Source organism: Danio rerio, chromosome 9 (assembly GCF_052040795.2).
Source record: "Danio rerio strain M-AB ecotype USA chromosome 9, GRCz13ab, whole genome shotgun sequence".
Classification (NCBI taxonomy): domain Eukaryota; kingdom Metazoa; phylum Chordata; class Actinopteri; order Cypriniformes; family Danionidae; genus Danio; species Danio rerio.
Window position 1 is genome coordinate 36,778,667 of NC_141029.1, and position 17,825 is coordinate 36,796,491.

A 17,825-nucleotide genomic window follows, 5' to 3' on the forward strand; every position below is an offset into this window, starting at 1 on the left:
TACTCATCAGAGGGTTGATTTAATAAAGTAAGAACTTGTAAAGGTTTGTGTTGTATGAATGTGCAATATCTCTAATTTAATTCACCCCCTTTTTAATTATGTTCAATTTAACTATTATTACAATTTCTTTTTCCCCCTTTTTCTGTTCACTTGTTTGTTGTTGTATATGTATTGTCATTATTTAATTATTGTCATAATTAAACACATTATTTAAAAAATGCTAATTTAACTACCTAACTTTATCTCAACTTTATAAAAAAAAAACTATTCCTTGTTAATAAACTTTAAGTATGCATTAGGAACAAAAACAACTATTATAAGCAAAAAAATACATTAAAAAAATTCAAATGTTACTTTATATAATGATATATCTTTATTGTACACAAATTGTTCAATCCATCAAATACAATATCACATTTTTAAATTATTCTACAGAGATCACTTTTTTGTTGGACTCAATACTCAATAATTCTAAAAACCTGTATTTTTCTGTTTAATATTAGATGGGATCTTAAGTGCAAATCAAAAGTAAGGCATGTGACCCCATGTAGCCTCCCACCGCTTAATGAATGCAGTTTCTAAAAAACATGCATGCGTGTTAGAAATATCACAAAACAACATGTAATTTCACGATTTTAACAAACACTATTTGTTCTTCTTGGCCCGCAGGTGAAACAGTTGCTATATGCAGTAGAGTGAGAAGCAATTAAAGTGATAATTCACCCAAAAATTATAATTATGTCATCATTTACTCACCCTTAACCTGTTCAAAACCTGTTTCCTTTTTCTGACGAACACAAAAGTATTTTCCCCACGACGTGGAAGTGAATACCAGTTTTCAGCATTCTTCAAAATATCTTCTTACGTATTTAACAGAACAAAACCCCCCAAAGAGCGCTTGATAGTGACTAAGTGGTGAGTAAATGATTTTTTTTTTTGGGTGAACCAACCCCTTTAATACAGAAAAGCCACAATGTCTACACATCAGGGACAGTAGAGGCATCATTCAAAGGCATTACAGTGCAAAACAACAATGAAAAGTTGCATGCGTAAATGTTTCAGTAGCATTTCTATAATCTTAAAGAAAAAAATATGTCTCTGTTCCCCATCCCACATTACATATATTTAAAATACAGATTTCACCACACAAACTGATTCTCTTTACTGTAAAATCTCTCTCTAAATAGATATATATTAATTCTCTTGATCAATGGAGTCTTGCACTACAAAAAGGCATACAAATCCGATCTTTGTAAATAATGAGGTATTTTTCTCAATGGAGTGGTTGTGAATCCTTGACAAGCAAACAGAAGCCGATCGTTTATGACACAGTTGACGTTGTTGTGTAGAAAATATTAAGAGGGGATTTCAATGCACTGTACTCACACATGACAGAAAACAAGGTTGAGGTTTAGTGTTTTTTTCTACACTTGTGTGACCCTTGCTTAGGCATCTTCCTGTCAATAGTGTTTTGTTTTTTCACTCGTCAGCACTCTTTTCAGAGCCTGTACCAATGACTGTTTTGTAGCAGTGTTCTCCTGCATGTTCGGGAGAGATCGGCGGGAAGTCAAATGTCTTGTTTCCAGAGCCCATGCGTTTGCGGTTTCTAGCACCTGGTTGGTACAGTTGCATTGCCGGTCGGTCCTGTGCCGTGAAATGAGTAAGACACAAGAGACAAAAGCAATGCACTCATATTTCATACCACAAACAACACTGATTTTTTTTTTTTTTTTTTTTTTGCATAGCAGATCATTTAAGGAAATGCTGTTCATGCATATAAATCAATTTCCTGAATCACATTTCAGCAAGCAAACAACCAGCTATATCCAGGCCCTCAAAATCCATTTAGTCTATTTAAAAACATTATCTTGCACTTTTATCTGTTTGCATTTAACAAAGATTAAGTTTATGGTGGTGGTGGTGATGAGGGTGAAACTTGATGGCTAAAGCTATTGCTGTCATCACTTCTGATGATAGGTGTACTTTAGATAGGAGCATCTGCTAGATGACTGCTTATAAATGTATAGACAGAATCAAGCATGTGAGCTCACAATGTACAAGATCTTAAATATTCTTCTATATGCATGTAGGATCTGTTCCAAAACCAAGAGAATTGCAACTTGCTGTCTATAAAGGAGCTACTTTTTAAGACAACATCATAGTACCTCCTAGTTTACATAATTTAGCTTGCGCCGCTATACAAATTAGTGTATCTCTCACACAACGCTTGACTGAATTGTGTTTTGGTGATAAGATGTTGAAAACTAATTGTCACATGCTAAAAAACATACAAAACTGTCATCTTTTACAATTTTATTGATATTTTTATATACACTTTAAAAATATATATAATAATATAGTATACAGTGGTGCAGTGTATCTGTACTTTATAAGAATAGCTTTGATCTAATGCATTACATTGTATTTTTATAAACCCAGGCTCATTCTGATTACATATCCCTATATACATTTCTGGAGAGAGAAAAATATGTCCCAGGCGCTACGTTTTTTTTTGCAGTTTTTGTAAATCCACTAGAGGCCGCTGTGTACGCTTTTTCAGATTTCTCTCACGAGGGCCGTTCCTGCCTGCTGTTCTCACCTAAATCCACCAGAGGCCGCTGTCAACTGACTGATTTTCTGACTGACCAACCAACCAATACCCTCTCCCTTCCCCTTCCCTAAACCCAACAAATAGTGTTTTATAAAGCACTGATTGACCCACCAACCCCCTTCCCTGAACCCAACCAAAGTTTTAAAAAGCAATCTAAAAAAAAAAAGCTCACTGATTTTTACCATATTTCACCACATTCTTACTCTGTTATTTATTTGCTTATTTTATTTTTGCCTTACCTGCTTTCTGGAACTGCTCTTCACCGGACTTAAACCTCGTTGTCGCAGTCAACTCTCCTCTGCGTCGCAAGTCTGCCGTTGTATGTGTCAAACTACTGGACAAACTGTTAACAGCAGGAAAGCTGTCTATACAGAGGTAAGCGTTCAGCTGGTAAGCGCGAAAAGGAATGGCATCATACCGCCTCGTAGCATTCATTTTAAAAATGAAATGCAGTCATACGTAGCTCTGGCAACATAATTTGCGATCTCCAGAAATCTTTATAAGGCTACGTTTTTAGAATGAGCCTGTCTATTATAACTTAATAAAAACTACATGTTCATGGTTTTTTTTAAATGATAGTGTCCAATTCTTAGGCAATCTAATCCTTTTTAGTTAACCTAATAAATAGGTAAACAAATTACACTAAAAATGTATTCGGTTTGATTCGATTGCATCTATTCTTGAATCAACAAGTCCTCTACATCAACATCGCTAATTAAAATCATCATAAAGGAGATTTTTGACATGTTTTACATGTTTAAACATGTTTAAGATGTTTTAAAATACATAAACACTGTAAAAAGAGTTCCACACTATCAATTTGTGTTGTAACAGTTTTTGCAAATGTAAGCGGATTAAACATAAAACAATAAAGTTTGAATAAAGTTCATTTTCTGAAGTACACATCTATTTTTCTCCTCAAATGAGGATTTTTTAGGACTTTAAATGTTTCGTTGTCTTATATGATAACACAACTGTTCTTTGTTTTAATATTGTAAAATCCTTAAACCTTATTTAAGTTTATTTCCAGTATTATATTTATTTTTTTATCCCTAAATGAGGATATTTTATATAAATTAAAATGATTATTTGTTTAATATAACATAACATAATTTTTTATAATGTTTCAAAATCCTTAAACTTTCTGTTGATCAAGTTATACATATTTTAAACTATATTTTAACTATATCTTTTTTTATAAAGCTAATACAGAATTGTAACCATTTGGAGCATTTCTACATTAAAAGCAAGGTTACATGAGATGCCTTAAAATGCTGTCTTTATAGACACACTATAGGTTTTAGAACAGAGTCATAGTTTTTAGTCATTATGTGCTTTTATCTATTGGGAACTGCTCCTTATCTGTGCCATTACAGCATTAAGTACGCCTGACACTGTAGGCATACAACATGTGTATAGCATATCCCCTCCCGTGGGTAGAAAGGCTCAAAAACTAGCTGTACCTTTGCTGGCAGAGCCCCTCCTATCTGGTCTGGCCCCTCAGACTGGGAAGTCCTTTTCTCCTGATGCACTAACACAGACTGAGAGACACGTTGTCTTTCGTCAATAATATTGCCAACAGCCAAATTACAGCTAACTACCTCAACAAATAAGTGTAGCCTGCATTGAAAGCCCCTGGAGTGAGGCAGATTGGTATTGCATTTCCCACAGAACACAATGATGAATAAATCAAGTACAGATGTGTAAATATTGAATGCATTAGTGGATCCATCTGCTACACAGACCGGACAAACTGACAGATAACTGTACATAATACCAGAACCAGAGCTGCAAATGGACTGTGGCTGTGAAATCGCTACTCTACTGCTCTGTAATAGTTTATTTGATTTACCTTATTGCGGATGCGTTCTTTCCTGCTGCCCATGTCCTCTCGGTCCTCTTTGCCCAGTTTGTCTCCAGTCTCTGGGCAGTAGGAATACCCATGGTGTTGGTCTTTCTTGGCCCTGTCCTGGCAGTAGCCTTTGCCCCATTTGGTCTCTTCCTTGCGTCGCATGAACTTGTCAAATTCGTAGTGATGCCTCTGTCGTTTACGTTCCTCATCTCGGCCACGGTGATCTTTGTCCCTCTGCCGTCGGCCGTGGCCCTCACGCTGCTCCTTGTCATTTTCCATTTGGCTCCTACTGTGGAGGGCACATTTCATGAAGTCAACACCCCGATATACAGGTGAGGTCAAAATTATTAGCCCTCATGTGTATTTATTTTATTTTTCAAATATTTAATAATGTTTAACAGAGCAAGGTATTTCTCACAGTAATTCCTATATTATTTTTTCTTCTGGAGAAAGTCTAGTTTGTTTTATTTTGGCTAGAAAAAAAGCAGATTTACAGTTTTTTGAAAGGCTAGTTAAGCCTTTAAATTGCACTTTAAGCTGAATACTAGTATCTTGAAAAATATCTAGTAAATATTATGTACTCTCATCATGGCAAAGATAAAAGAAATCAGTTATTAGAAATTAGCTATTACAACCATTATGTTTTAAAATGTGTTGAAAAGATCTGCTTTCTGTTAAACAGAAATTGGTGAAAAAATATACTGAGGGGCTTATAATTCTGACTTCAACTGTATAAAAATAGATACACAATGGTGTACCTTAAAGTAACTTAGCAGCTTAATTTATTTAAATTTTATAATGAAACTATTGTTTATTTTATTGAGAGGAATCTAAGCATTTGTGAATTCTACAAATAGCCTCTATATTCTTTGTGCAATCTTACTGACACTTAAGTAACTAACATTTTTGTCCTCTGTAAACATTTGTTTTACATTGATGGACACACAAGTGTAAAGACATTTGTTTCTTTCACAAACCTATATTTTGCATCAAAATCCCAAATTTTTCAAAAGTGCAAGGAAATGAAAGTAGCAAAAGCTTTTAATCTTCACTGTGACATTCATCTTAGAGAAACTTATCATCAAAAAAGAAATAAAGAATGGTAGAATTATCAGTCCATATATCAGTTTTTGATTTAATGGTAGCAGATATGAATCTGAGCTTGTGGTCCATTGTAAGAAGCCATAGAGTGTAATGGTGCACAAAGGTAACTTTGGCAAACATTATTGATATTTAAAAGCACCAAAACAAACATGCCATTCCTTAACAGGAACATGACACTTTTTAACATCTCCACTATCATTACTAGACACGTCGCTTACTGCTGATTGGCTGCTCGTGTATTTTGGAATTTGGACAGGTCTGTCATACATCACCAGATTGGGGTATTGAGTATTGTGAGTTTTAACATGACTGCATGGTATGGACTGTTGTAAATTAGAAAAAGCAAAAAAATGTGTAGAGTAGTAAAAATGACCAGTGCAATTGTAGGTAAAGCACAAAGACAACTAAATTAAATTTATTTAATGAGAATTAAACGGTCATTATTGAAAATTGTTCCCATTCTTTAAATATAAGATTTCAGCTCTTGCCATCAAAAAGAGATTTGAGGCAACCTCAAGTAAAGAAAAAGGTTTATCAAATGTCCTTTGTGCCACTGCCACTAAAGTTTTAAACACTGGGTTTTAAGTATTAATAGGGTTAATTGAGTTTTTAATGTGATTTATGTGATGACACTGAATGTATTTGTGTTGCCTGTTTTTCTATGATATGTGTAATATGAACGCTGATGTGGTTGTGTGGTGAAGCCAAAAATAAAATTCCACTTGTGGAAAATAGAGAAAGTAAAGTTATGACATTTCCATTGAAATTAACAAGATAAAATTAGGAAAGTATGAATAAGGGGGCAGTCCACACAAAATTAATCACCCACATAGAATGTCATCAGTTGAACACAAAAGAAAATAATTCAAACAATGTTGGAAATCTGTTACAAATATTATTTAAATTATCTTTATTTCTGGTCGAGTAAATCCATCCCTTTAAAAAGTTATTAAGAAAATGGAAAATTTCATCCCAACTTTCAACTTTTGGTTGATTTACAAATCTGAATCCTTAATTTTTAAACTCTATTTTTAACTCTTTAACTCTATTTTTAACTCATATCTTTTCAAGAAGGGGTAAGTTTTAGGAAGCTCTTACTTATCCTTTGAATCCTTTGACTTAGTGTGTCCTCCAGGCTTTTCCCATCTGTTCTTCTCCGTCTCTCCACTGTCTCCTTTATCTTTCAGTCTGTCTGAATCCACGTCATCGTCTCGGTCACACTTCTTCAAAAGCTAAAGCAGTCAACATGCAAATCTGATGTTATGACTGCGTGTGTTTGTGTGTGTTTTACAGTACTGATAAGCACAGTCGAGCAATGGGATGTAATATGGTATTAAACTCGTACCTTGATCTTTATCTCTTTCTCAGAGAGCTTTTTCTGCTTTTCTGCCTCCTTCCGCTTTTGTCTCTCCTCTTCTCTGCGTTTCCTCTTCTCCTCTTCCCTCTGCCTCTTCTTTTCCAGTTCTCTTCTTCGCCTCTCTTCTCTTTTTTCTTCTCTTATTCTCTAGAATGGAAAGGCATGGTGATGTACATACAGCACAAAACCGCAGTGTGTTATATGCAGTGATATGGTGCTCTTACCTGTTTCTCTAATTTCTTGTTTTTGATGTATTCCAGCAAGGGTGTCGTCCTTTTGGCTATGAATAAAGTCACACAGAGGTAAAAATCAAGCTCAGATTATAATCCTAAATCCTGGATAATTTCCAAGAGAGCAGCTCTATAATAAAATAGCATTCAAAAAAAAATGTAAACAATGTTAGTAATCACATATTTGGGACAAACAAAATACAAACATTCGATGACCCTTTGTTAATTAATGGGGAGTAAGTGGAAATGAGTTCTTTTAAATATTTAGTTGTGGAGATTGACTTTGTTTTCATTTGAAAAACACACAGAGAATGTTTTTAAAAAGGCTCAGCAGCAGTTGAGCTTGTTGAGAGAACTGAAAAGTTTTAATATTGAAAACGACATTTTGGGCCCTATCATACACCTGGCGCAATAAGGCGCAAGAAGTGTTTACACCAATTTGTTGCTATTTTATATTTTATTTTTTATTGCTATTAAGCTTATTCAAGACAACTTGCTTTTGTATTATGTTTTCATTATAAGTAGCATTATTTATTATAAGCATATTTATATTTGTTTTATTAAAAACAAGCTTAGATTTGCCCTCTTGTCAGGTTTTAGACCATATGGGGCATAACGTGTGTTTGGATATAACTCAGGTTTTTGACCACACTTCGTAATTATTGTTCATTTATTCGTTTGCTGGAAATTACAACTGAATTTAAATTTAGTTTTGAAACAAATCTCTGCGCTTAACAAACAAAATTAATTATGTAGGCTAATGGATGTCTGTGCATGGCCTACAACACTGTTACCTTATCCACGAAGAAAGAGAAAGAAGAAAGTGACAGTAAAGGCCGATTGGAGAAGGCTCATTCTTTATCCTCGTGCTGCAGATGCTCTGTTAAACTGTTTTCTTGTTAGTGAAGCGTTTTCATTCTTCGACTTACAAAGTCCACCATGTAAATAGCAATTTGCGCTATGGCGCAATGCATCTGACTCTTAAAGGGAATAGGAGATGAGTCTCTGATTGGTTTATTCTCAAAATACACCCACAACTCATTAAAAGAATAAGCTCAAACCTGTTAGACCGTGTGCCACAGCGCAGAGCGTATTTTTCCAGCCTTAAAATAGCAAAAGTGAATTCGGACATGCTTTTGCGCCTTGCACTTTAGACTTTGCACCTAGATCATTAAAATAGAGCCCTTTGATTGTCATATATAAATCACTTGTTGAATCTGTCCTTACTTTTAACATTGTATCCTGGTTTACCTCCCTCTCTGTTAAAAGCAAATATATATATATATTTGTAAATTGGTAAATGTAGCTGGTAAAATAATTGGTGGGAGAAAAACACCTCTCACTGATTTATTTAAAGCAGCGACAAAAAGAGTCACTATTGTGGAGGACTCTTCCCACACTTTACATAATTCCTTTAAGTTATTTTTATCTGGCAGACGGTATAAAGTCGCTTTATACAAAAGGCTAAGTACAAGAAGACATTTATTCCCACTGCCATTGTTTTTTTTAAATAGGATTTCTAAATAATTGTTGTGTAAATGTATTTCTGTTTTGCTGTTGTGTGCGAGCCTGTCTAAAGACAATTTTCTAACCCTTGTGGGATAGACAATAAAATGCATAGAATTGAATTGAATATGAGATCTATATTGATATCCATGTCAAACTATATTTACAAAAGGTATAGTGTATGTACATAAAAAGCATTATAAAAGAGTGTCTACTTTAATGTTTTAAGCAACTTTGTGAGAATAAAATGTAAAACTAAGGATGAAGTGATGCATCATAACATGCATAAATTAAACACTTACCTGTATTTGCTAAAATATACCAAAGCATAAGTGATCATACCAAATTTAATTTTGTTTATTACAAAAAAACACAAGTACAAAGATTTAAAATGTGTTTTAGGATTTTTTAAATATGATGTTGAAAGATTATTGTTTTAAATATTAATCAGAAGACAAAATAAGTAATTTTCACTAAGATCAAATGTACACAAAAAAATGTACACACCCGTAAATCTTCTTTATTTTAAGATTTTTCCTTTTCCAAATATTCATTAATTTTCCTTCGGCTTGGTCCCTTTATTTATCAGAGGTTGCCACAGTGGAATGAACCACCAACTTATACAGCATATGTTTTACACAGTGGATGCCCTTCTAGCTGCAATCCAGTAGCCAACTGGGAAACATCCATACACCCTCATTCACACACATACACTACGGTTAATTAAGTTTATTCAATTCACCTGTACCGCATGTCTTTGGACTGTGGGTGAAACTGGATCACCTGGAGGAAACCCATGCAAACACAGGGAAAACATGCAAACTCCACACAGAAATGCCAACTGGCCCAACTGGGACTCAAACCAGTGACCTTCTAGTTGCAAGACGACAGTGCTAACCACTGAGCCACCGTGTCATTGTTAAGCTATCACCGAAGACATCCTTTCAGAGGGTGTATTCTGTTACTCATGGTTAAAATAGTATGATGATCACTATTTTTTGCTCAGAAAAAAATTTAACAGGACACATTTACATGTATAGTTCTGTGTTCATGTGGGTTTCCTCCATGTGTTCTGGTTTCCCCTACAAGTCCAAAGACATGAGCTACAGGTGAATTGAATAAGCTAAATTGTCCATAGTGTGTGTAAGAATGAGAGTGTATGGGTTTCCCAGTGATGGGTTGCAGTTGGAAGGGCATCCGCTGCATAAAAATATATATGCTGGATAAGTTGGCGGTTCATTCCACTGTGGTGACCCCTGAATAATGGACTTAGCGGAAAACAAAATGAATGAATGAATAAATATATAGTTAAATTGATGTAATGCTTCTCCTGGTCATACATTTATCTTTGTAAATAATATAACAGATTTAAAAGAATGTCCAAAACCATACCTATGAGCTCTCGGGTTTTAGCTTCAATCTCTCCCAAAAGCGTTTCTGGGTTGGCCATCGATTTCTCCTCATCACAAGAGTAGTTTTCCAGAAATCGCCTGTATTCTGGGTCTGAAAACAGTGTTTAACAAATTAATTAATATATTGCAGTATATACAGTTGAAGTCAGAATTATTAGCCCCCCTGAATTATTAGACCGCTTGTTTATTTTTTTCCCCAATTTCTATTTAATGGAGAGCAGATTTCTTTAACACATTTCTAAACATAATAGTTTTAATAACTCATTTCTAATAATGGATTTATTTTATCTTTGCCATGATGACAGTAAATAATATTTTACTAGATATTTTTCAAGACACTTCTATACAGTTTAAAGGGACATTTAAAGGTTTAACTAGGTTAATTGGGGTAACTAGGTGAGTTAGGGTAATTAGGCAAGTTATTGTATAACAATGCTTTGTTCTGTAGATTTTCAAGAAAAAAAATAGCTTAAAAGGGCTAATAATTTTGTCCCTAAAATGGTGTTTAAAAAAATTCAAACTGCTTTTATTCTAGACTAAATAAAAAAAAAACTTTTTCCAGAAGAAAAAATATTATCAGACATACTGAGAAAACTCCCTTGCTCTGTTAAACATAATTTGGAAAATATTTCAAAAAGAAGAAAAAAATTTGAAGGGGGTTGTTAATTCTGACATCAACTGTAATTTACACAATGACGTCAATTCTTGAATACTTCAAAATTATAAATATTAAGAAATCTTTTTTAAGATGCCTTCTTCAATGGTCCCAGCTTTCGCATCTTTCTTCTTTAGCTTTTTCTTGGAAACCTTCTGAAATGGGGCAAATTCTACAACAGCTGGATATTCTTGACCTAAATAAACAGAAGTAAAATAAATGTTATACTAATCTATTATATCATATGTCATAATAAAAAGTAAATATCCTAAAGTTATAGTCAGAAAATATTAGATTCAATGAGGATACATAGAAAAAAAGCAGAAAGCAAATCACCTTTATTGTCAATAAATACATAGCCATCAAAGCGATCTCTGAATATTATGATATCCTCTGGGTTTTTGAAGTTTATGTATGCTCTTGAGAAGAGATGAGGGTATAAGCTGGGGAGAATAAAAATATATCAAATATGCACATGTAAATTACACTGACAGCACTCATGATCATAGTATTTCTATATAAACAAAGTGGACATACCTCTGATCAGCAGGAAAGAACTCAAAATAGTCAAAAGATGGAAGAGGACTCAGATGCTCCTGGAGCTGGTCTTTTGATAGACTGGGTGGCAGTCGGCGGATGACAACCTATATAAAAGAAGAATAAAAGAAGTCTGATAATACTGAAAACAAGCTTATTCAAGTTATTAAAAAATGAAGAAATATTACTATATTATCAATGAACTATAAAGTATTTCATAATGATAATATGGTAATAATAATAATGCATTATTATTATTATTATTATTATTATTTTATTTAACAACAGGACATATGTAACAAATAATTATAATATTTCTGGTTTACAAAACTGACCACTTTTTAAAAATAAAATTATCAAATTTTTAAGATAAAAACAAAAATATTCTTGTTCAGATATGAAAATATCACTGAAACCTTATTAGTTATTAAAAAACAGACAGGCATGTAAGAATTTTTTGTGAGTGTAAAAACTTTTTACATTTTATTCATTTTATGTAGGCCTACTGACCTTCAAAAGCTCTCTCGGAATACAAACTAAGTATATAGTAAACTAAGTATAGCATATACAGTTGAAGTCAAAATTATTAGCCCCCCTTTGAATTTCATTTTCTTTTTTAAATATTTCTCAAATGATTTTTAACAGAGCAAGGAAATTTTTATAGTATGTCTGATAATATTTTTTCTTTTGGAGAAAGTTTTGTTTTATTTCGGCTACAACAAAAGCAGTTTAAAATTTTTTTAAAACCATTTTAAGGTCAAAATGATTAGCCCCTTGAAGCCATATTATTCTTTCGATAGTCTACAGAACAAACTATCATTAAACAATGACTTGCCCAATTACCCTAACTTGCCTAGTTAACCTAATTAACCTAGTTAAGCCTTTAAATGTCACTTTAAGCTGTATAGAAGTGTCTTGAAAAATATCTAGTCAAATATTATTTACTCTCATCATGGCAAAGATAAAATAAATCAGTGATTAGAAATTAGTTATTAAAACTATTATGTTTAAAAATGTGTTGAAAAAAAAATCAGATCTCCGTTAAACAGAAATTGGGGGAAAAATAAACAGGGGTTTATATATATATATATATATATATATATATATATATATATATATATATATATATATATATATATATAATATATATATATATATATATTCTTTTTTTAACCAGGTAAACAAAACCATTGAAATCGAAATCTCATTTACAAGGGTGACCTGACCAAGAGGTCTACAGCTCACAACTAATGGAAAAAAATTAAATAATAATAATTATAATAATAATATTAAAATACTGTTTGATTATTCAGCCATACCACATTACATTATGTTAAAAACACATACACTGAGAAATGGACTGTTGTTGTTTGTTATAAAATTATTTAAGTCAGACTCACTTCGATTAAATTAAAAAGTACATACAAGTAATTACTATTATTACATTAATTTTCGTGTTTTTTCATTTAATAGATATTGTGGAGTTGTGATGTTGATAAAATAACATGCAGAAGAAACTCACTTCCTATGTATGGTGGGAGTCACTTATTTTGTGTTACAAACCTAATTAGTGTTCCAAAGAATTTAGATTAATAAATGGACTAACCCATCTATTTTTACCATATATATATATATATATATATATATATATATATATATATATATATATATATATATATATATATATATATATATATAGCATGTTCATCTTGACGAGTGTTCATATAGGCCCTGCTATTGATTAATAAAATTCATTTAATCATCATCTGCAATAGACATAAAACAACCAGAACATTATTAAAATTCTGCAAAAGCGTTCTACAAAACAAATCCTTACATAAAAATAAAGAATAATTGTAGAATTACTCATTCACACACGCACAAGCTCAATAGGTTAATCTTAAAAACGTCTATTTTACCACATTGCACCATGGCTACATGCTACTTTCATAACATGTTTAATCAATCCCTAGATTAAACCCATTCAGTGTTAACTGATTGAGTGTAGGAGTGTGTTTGTGTTTATTATGAATGATAGCACCAGGATGTTCGTGTGTATTTGGCAGTCCTGTGGTTTCGCTGTCTGTGGTGCTGAATCCCATTCCCTCCTCCATCATCATCATCATCATCACCATACTCTCCCAGCCCACAGAACTGCGCCACCTTACCTTGCTGAAGATCTCCTTTTTCTCCTCCTTGTGCTTGGGGTTCACAGCGGCGTTGTCCTGACAGTCCCTGAACTGGATTTCGACGCTTCCTCTCTCCCTGCTGCCTGTCCTCTGCTCCTTTTCAGACCTCATATCTCCATTTCGCCCTCTTCGCTGTCCGAAATCCGCTAACTCTCGCGGGAATTCTCAAAATAACGCGAGGCTTGCGCTGTGTTTATTATCTTCTTGTCAGGATTCGTTAAACATTAAAACGAAGAAACAACAAACGTATGGAGCAGTGCTAACAAAAAATAAGTACACACTCTGAATATTATATGGTTATTTGGCCACTATGTATGTGGTTAGTGTTTTTATACAAAAGAAAATAGATAAAGCACAGGGGACTGATGTTGTTAAACATTACAATATTGAACTTTCCCGTATGTTCTCTTCATTTCATCGTTGTGGGCGAGTTATAAAAACAGCAGCCATAACTGTCATCGTTTGCTGCCGTTTGTGTCCTCATATTCGCTGTCGGTGCAGCTCGGTTGAACGGGACCGAACGGGCTCCCGATGCTCGATGTGCTCCATATGTCCGGGCTGCTGGGCTGACTCACGGAGCGCCCGTAACCATCCCGACCAGGAACTGCAGAAAACACGACACCACAAGCTGTCTGCAAACGTAACTACATCCATTTATTTCTCTATCCATTGAACTATCAGTAAATATATGACTCTAATTAGGAGGTCAGCAAAAGTATCATTTGCAAAGTATTATCAAAGACTACAGAATAAAGGGACTTTAGTATTATCCACATATCTATTTATTTAAACAGATGTAGCCTATATCCATCTATTCACCTAAAAAAGTAAAAAGTATATAAATCACAGTACATTTATATAAAGTATTAGACCACCCATAGCAAATGCAAAAGCATTCCAATGTATCTATCAGGTGTCCAACAAAATACAGAAGTATCTGATCTGATTTAATAAACAGGCTAGTCTAAATAGATATCCAGCCATTTATTTGTCTGCAAGTTTTTACTCACCCACCTGTCTTATTGCTAAAGTACCAGTTTATTTATCTAAAATACAGCTACAACATACTGAAAAAAGTTTTCAGACCTTAAGTATTTATTTATTTTACATATATATGCATACATTTCCCCTTTAGGGCGTCACAGTGGCGCAGTGGGTAGCACAATCGCCTCACAGCAAAAAGGTCACTGATACGGGCCTTGGCTAAGTCAATTTGCATTTCTGTGTGGAGTTTGCATGTTCTCCCCGTGTTCACGGGTGCTTCGGTTTTGCCTACAAGTCCAAAAACATGCAGTACAGGTGAATTTGGTAAGCTGAATTGTTCATAGTGTTTGTGCGTGAATGAGTGTGTATGGATGTTTTCCAGTGTTGGGTTGCAGCTGGGAGGGTATCCACTGCATAAAACATATGTTGGATAAGTTGGCGGTTGATTGATTCCGCTGTGGCGACCCTAGATTAACAAAGGCACTAAGCTGAAAATAAAACTAATGAATGAATTTTCCCTTTAATACGAAGGTCTGACATTTTATATCAACCTGTAGTTATTTTCTGCAAATAAACGCTGTATGTGATAATATTTTTATTTGAATCATTTAAAGGCCAGTGATGTTTATAAAATGAAAGATGTATCTATTAACGGCAAACACTGAAATCTAATAATAACTGTTAACTTCCCCCAACCTGTGTCTACCATACATCTGTCCAGTCCACAGATATATTTATCTGCAAAATAACAATCCACGCATGCATCATGCAGAAGCATGCATATATGCCTTATTCATTTATCTGAAAATGTATTCAAGTGACCATCAAGTGTCCATTCATCTACAAAAGCCGCCTATCCTTATAACATCAGAAAGTATCTATCTATAAAATGTAAATATCCACGTCTTTATCAAACCAAATGTCTATTCATGTGCACATCTAGCTACTAAAGTATCTATCAACAAATATATTTAGCTCAAATGCATCTAAACACCAATCTTCATGCAAAAAGCTTGCTTATAATATCTGCGTCTCAAGTTTTCATATTGTTCTACAAATAATACATCCTACCATTTGTCTTCAAAACCCTCTATTACCAGTACATTGTATTAATTTCCAAATCCACACCTCATATACGGGGTGTTAATAAATCCTCCACTTATGGATCCACAAATGTATCAATCTATCTGTCAAGTATTCATCTATCTACAGTAGTTCTTTCGTGATCTTTTTCACATTATCAACACATGCCTATAAACACATTTATTAAAAAACATCTTTCTGCAAATGTATCCAGCCAATTATCTAAACAAATGTGACAAAACTGAAAATGTCACTAGCCTGTATATAACCAATGTGACCAACTTCATAATCCTTTTAAATCAAGAATTCAGTACAAAAAAATAAAAATTGGGACAAAATTATCAATTTATCTCCAAATATATCCGTTAATTAAATAAATTATTTTCTCTGGTTGTCATCGTCCACATTTCCACCTATTTCAGTAAAGAAAAGTTAGTTTCTTACCACTCAGGAATGTCTGCTTCCCACTGGCCGTCTCAATGCAGAGTAGTGGCGAAGGCCTTTCTGGTGTAGAAACTGAGCTTTTTAAACTTGGCACAAACGTAGAGCAAGTGTCCAGATCTCGACTCACGCGCACATGCGAGTAGCTGATGTTGGATTTGGATGGTGTGCAGCCCATGACTAATTCGGCTGTTCATAAGCCAGCTTCTATCTGCAGAGCATCCAGAATGGCACAGCTTGTACATTTCAGTGGCACCAAACAAAGACACTTCTGCTCTACTTCAGGGGCCGCTTTAAAAAGACACCCATGACGTTCCTGGATGCACATGTAGGGAGGGAAGCGGTGCCTGATCCCCAACCTCCCACCTCTTGAGAAGAGTCTTTGAGTAAAGCCAAATTGAATGAACAAATAATGAATAAAAAACAGGAAGACTATTATAACTTTAAGTAGTAACATCACTGTTTATCACATCATGCTTGGTAAAGCAAATATCTAATTAGCCAATCCCATGGCAAAATCTCAACACATTTATGAATTCATGATAAAGATGATCTGCTGAAGTTCAAACTAAGAATCTGAATGAGAAAGTAAGGTGATTTATGAGACATGTTAATACACGGCTGTCAATCAATTCGGTAGGCGGGTTAACCGCACTCCTACATCACGTTGCGGTCAGCCTCAAAGGGATTTGGACTCTATTTTAACATCAGGAAATTTTAAAGATAGAGACTAATTGTCTTTATATCACTCCAGTATGACTGTGAACACACGATACCTACACACAGTTCTGTCCAAATCGCTTCCAAAAGATGATTTTCTAAGATTTTCTAAGTTTAGAACTACTTGGAGTTTTCCCCCATATTAGAACAGAATAATAAACTACCTGGTCCTTGGCAGGTTTTAAAATTTGGAAGATAAAGCCTCACACGAGCACCATCACATGACATCTCATACCATGTCATTTTTTATTTAACAAAAACCAAGATAAAAATGCCAAAATTAAAACCTATGCCTTTGATTTAGCCACTATTCATACATTCGCTTTTAGCAGTAATTACTTAAGTCACACATTCCTGGAGGATCACCAGCTCTGCACATCTTACATGTCTCCTTAACTAAACACACCTGATTCAGATTAGAAGCTCATTAACAGAGACTAAAAGACCTGTAGCAGGTGTGACAGACAAAAGAAACATCCAAAACATGCAGTGCTGATGGTCCTCCAGGAACATGGTTGAGAAACACTGACTTGAAGTAAGAATTTTCTGTATGACCATATTAGTCTATTACGGGGTCACCAATCTTGGTCCTGGAGGGCTGGTGTTCCTGCAGGATTTAGCTCCAACTTGCCTCAACACACCTGCCTGGGTGTTTCAAGTATACCTAGTAAGACCTTGATTAGTTTGTTCAGGTGTGTTTGATTAGAGTTTGAGCTAAAATCTGCAGGACACTGGCCCTCCAGGACCAAGATTGGTGAACCTTGGTCTATTAGATCATTCGGAAGGATTTTACACACAGCTCTCACCACAGCAGTGAAGTCGGCATGAGAATTTTTCAATACCTTGATTTTATTTTCTTACTATTTTTCAGGTGTTCTGTTGTAGATTTGCTGGTTTGATTGGCATGATTGTCTTGCTGCATGACCCTATTTTGGCCAAGCTTTAGCTTTGGGACGGGCACACAGCTGACAGCTCCAGGCCAATAAACTGCTACAACTTTTGCTGATGATCAATTCAGGCATTTGATTAGTGTCTGGCTTATTTTTTAGGTTATAAGCCGTTGTTCATCTGAGGTTTTACTTTCCAAATGTTATGACCTGCCAAAGGTCAGTTTATTTTTTGTGAAATAGAAATACCATAGGGT

At 34.3% G+C, this 17,825-nt stretch overlaps 3 protein-coding genes across 6 annotated transcripts in view; 1 reads left to right on the forward strand and 2 right to left on the reverse strand.

The window, feature by feature from the left end:
• Positions 1–350: 350 nt before the first annotated feature.
• On the reverse strand, positions 351–13,608 carry upf3a (UPF3A regulator of nonsense mediated mRNA decay). 4 transcript variants are annotated; one of them, XM_087266824.1, is made up of 11 exons: positions 13,433–13,608; positions 11,265–11,371; positions 11,064–11,170; positions 10,825–10,923; positions 10,053–10,163; positions 7,149–7,204; positions 6,913–7,071; positions 6,666–6,799; positions 4,464–4,749; positions 4,075–4,152; positions 351–1,644 (listed from the first exon to the last, which is right to left on the reverse strand). In XM_087266824.1, the coding sequence occupies exons 1-11, from the start codon at positions 13,562–13,564 to the stop codon at positions 1,480–1,482; spliced, it is 1,434 nt and encodes a 477-aa protein (XP_087122950.1). In that variant the 5' UTR covers positions 13,565–13,608; the 3' UTR covers positions 351–1,479. The 4 variants fall into 4 exon arrangements, with proteins under 4 accessions (XP_087122950.1, XP_087122952.1, XP_087122951.1 ...); NM_001202448.1 differs by having other exon boundaries at positions 1,185–1,644; positions 4,464–4,752; positions 13,433–13,607; XM_087266826.1 differs by lacking the exon at positions 4,075–4,152.
• A 68-nt stretch (positions 13,609–13,676) lies between these two features.
• The window catches only part of tfdp1a (transcription factor Dp-1, a), a 53,468-nt gene continuing 49,319 nt past the window's right edge, over positions 13,677–17,825 (forward strand). The window contains exon 1 of the mRNA XM_087266293.1: positions 13,677–14,093. The gene's annotated coding sequence lies outside the window, so the exon portion shown is untranslated. The remainder of the gene's footprint in view (positions 14,094–17,825) is intronic.
• On the reverse strand, positions 13,909–16,256 carry LOC147835348 (uncharacterized). The gene is made up of 2 exons (XM_087268156.1): positions 15,965–16,256; positions 13,909–14,057 (listed from the first exon to the last, which is right to left on the reverse strand). Exons 1-2 carry the CDS (start codon positions 16,137–16,139, stop codon positions 13,909–13,911), a joined length of 324 nt encoding a protein of 107 aa, XP_087124282.1. The 5' UTR covers positions 16,140–16,256.

Excerpts from the sequence above, each read along its gene's own strand:
- upf3a (NM_001202448.1), bottom strand. The coding sequence starts at position 13,564 with ATGAGGTCTGAAAAGGAGCAGAGGACAGGCAGCAGGGAGAGAGGAAGC. Across the intron at positions 7,072-7,148 it reads ACAAGAAATTAGAGAAACAG|AGAATAAGAGAAGAAAAAAG; the intron begins GTAAGAGCACCA and ends TTTCCATTCTAG. Across the intron at positions 4,153-4,463 it reads AAGAACGCATCCGCAATAAG|TCTGTGTTAGTGCATCAGGA; the intron begins GTAAATCAAATA and ends CGTGTCTCTCAG.
- LOC147835348 (XM_087268156.1), bottom strand. The coding sequence starts at position 16,139 with ATGGGCTGCACACCATCCAAATCCAACATCAGCTACTCGCATGTGCGC. Across the intron at positions 14,058-15,964 it reads GAAGCAGACATTCCTGAGTG|TTCCTGGTCGGGATGGTTAC; the intron begins GTAAGAAACTAA and ends TGTTTTCTGCAG.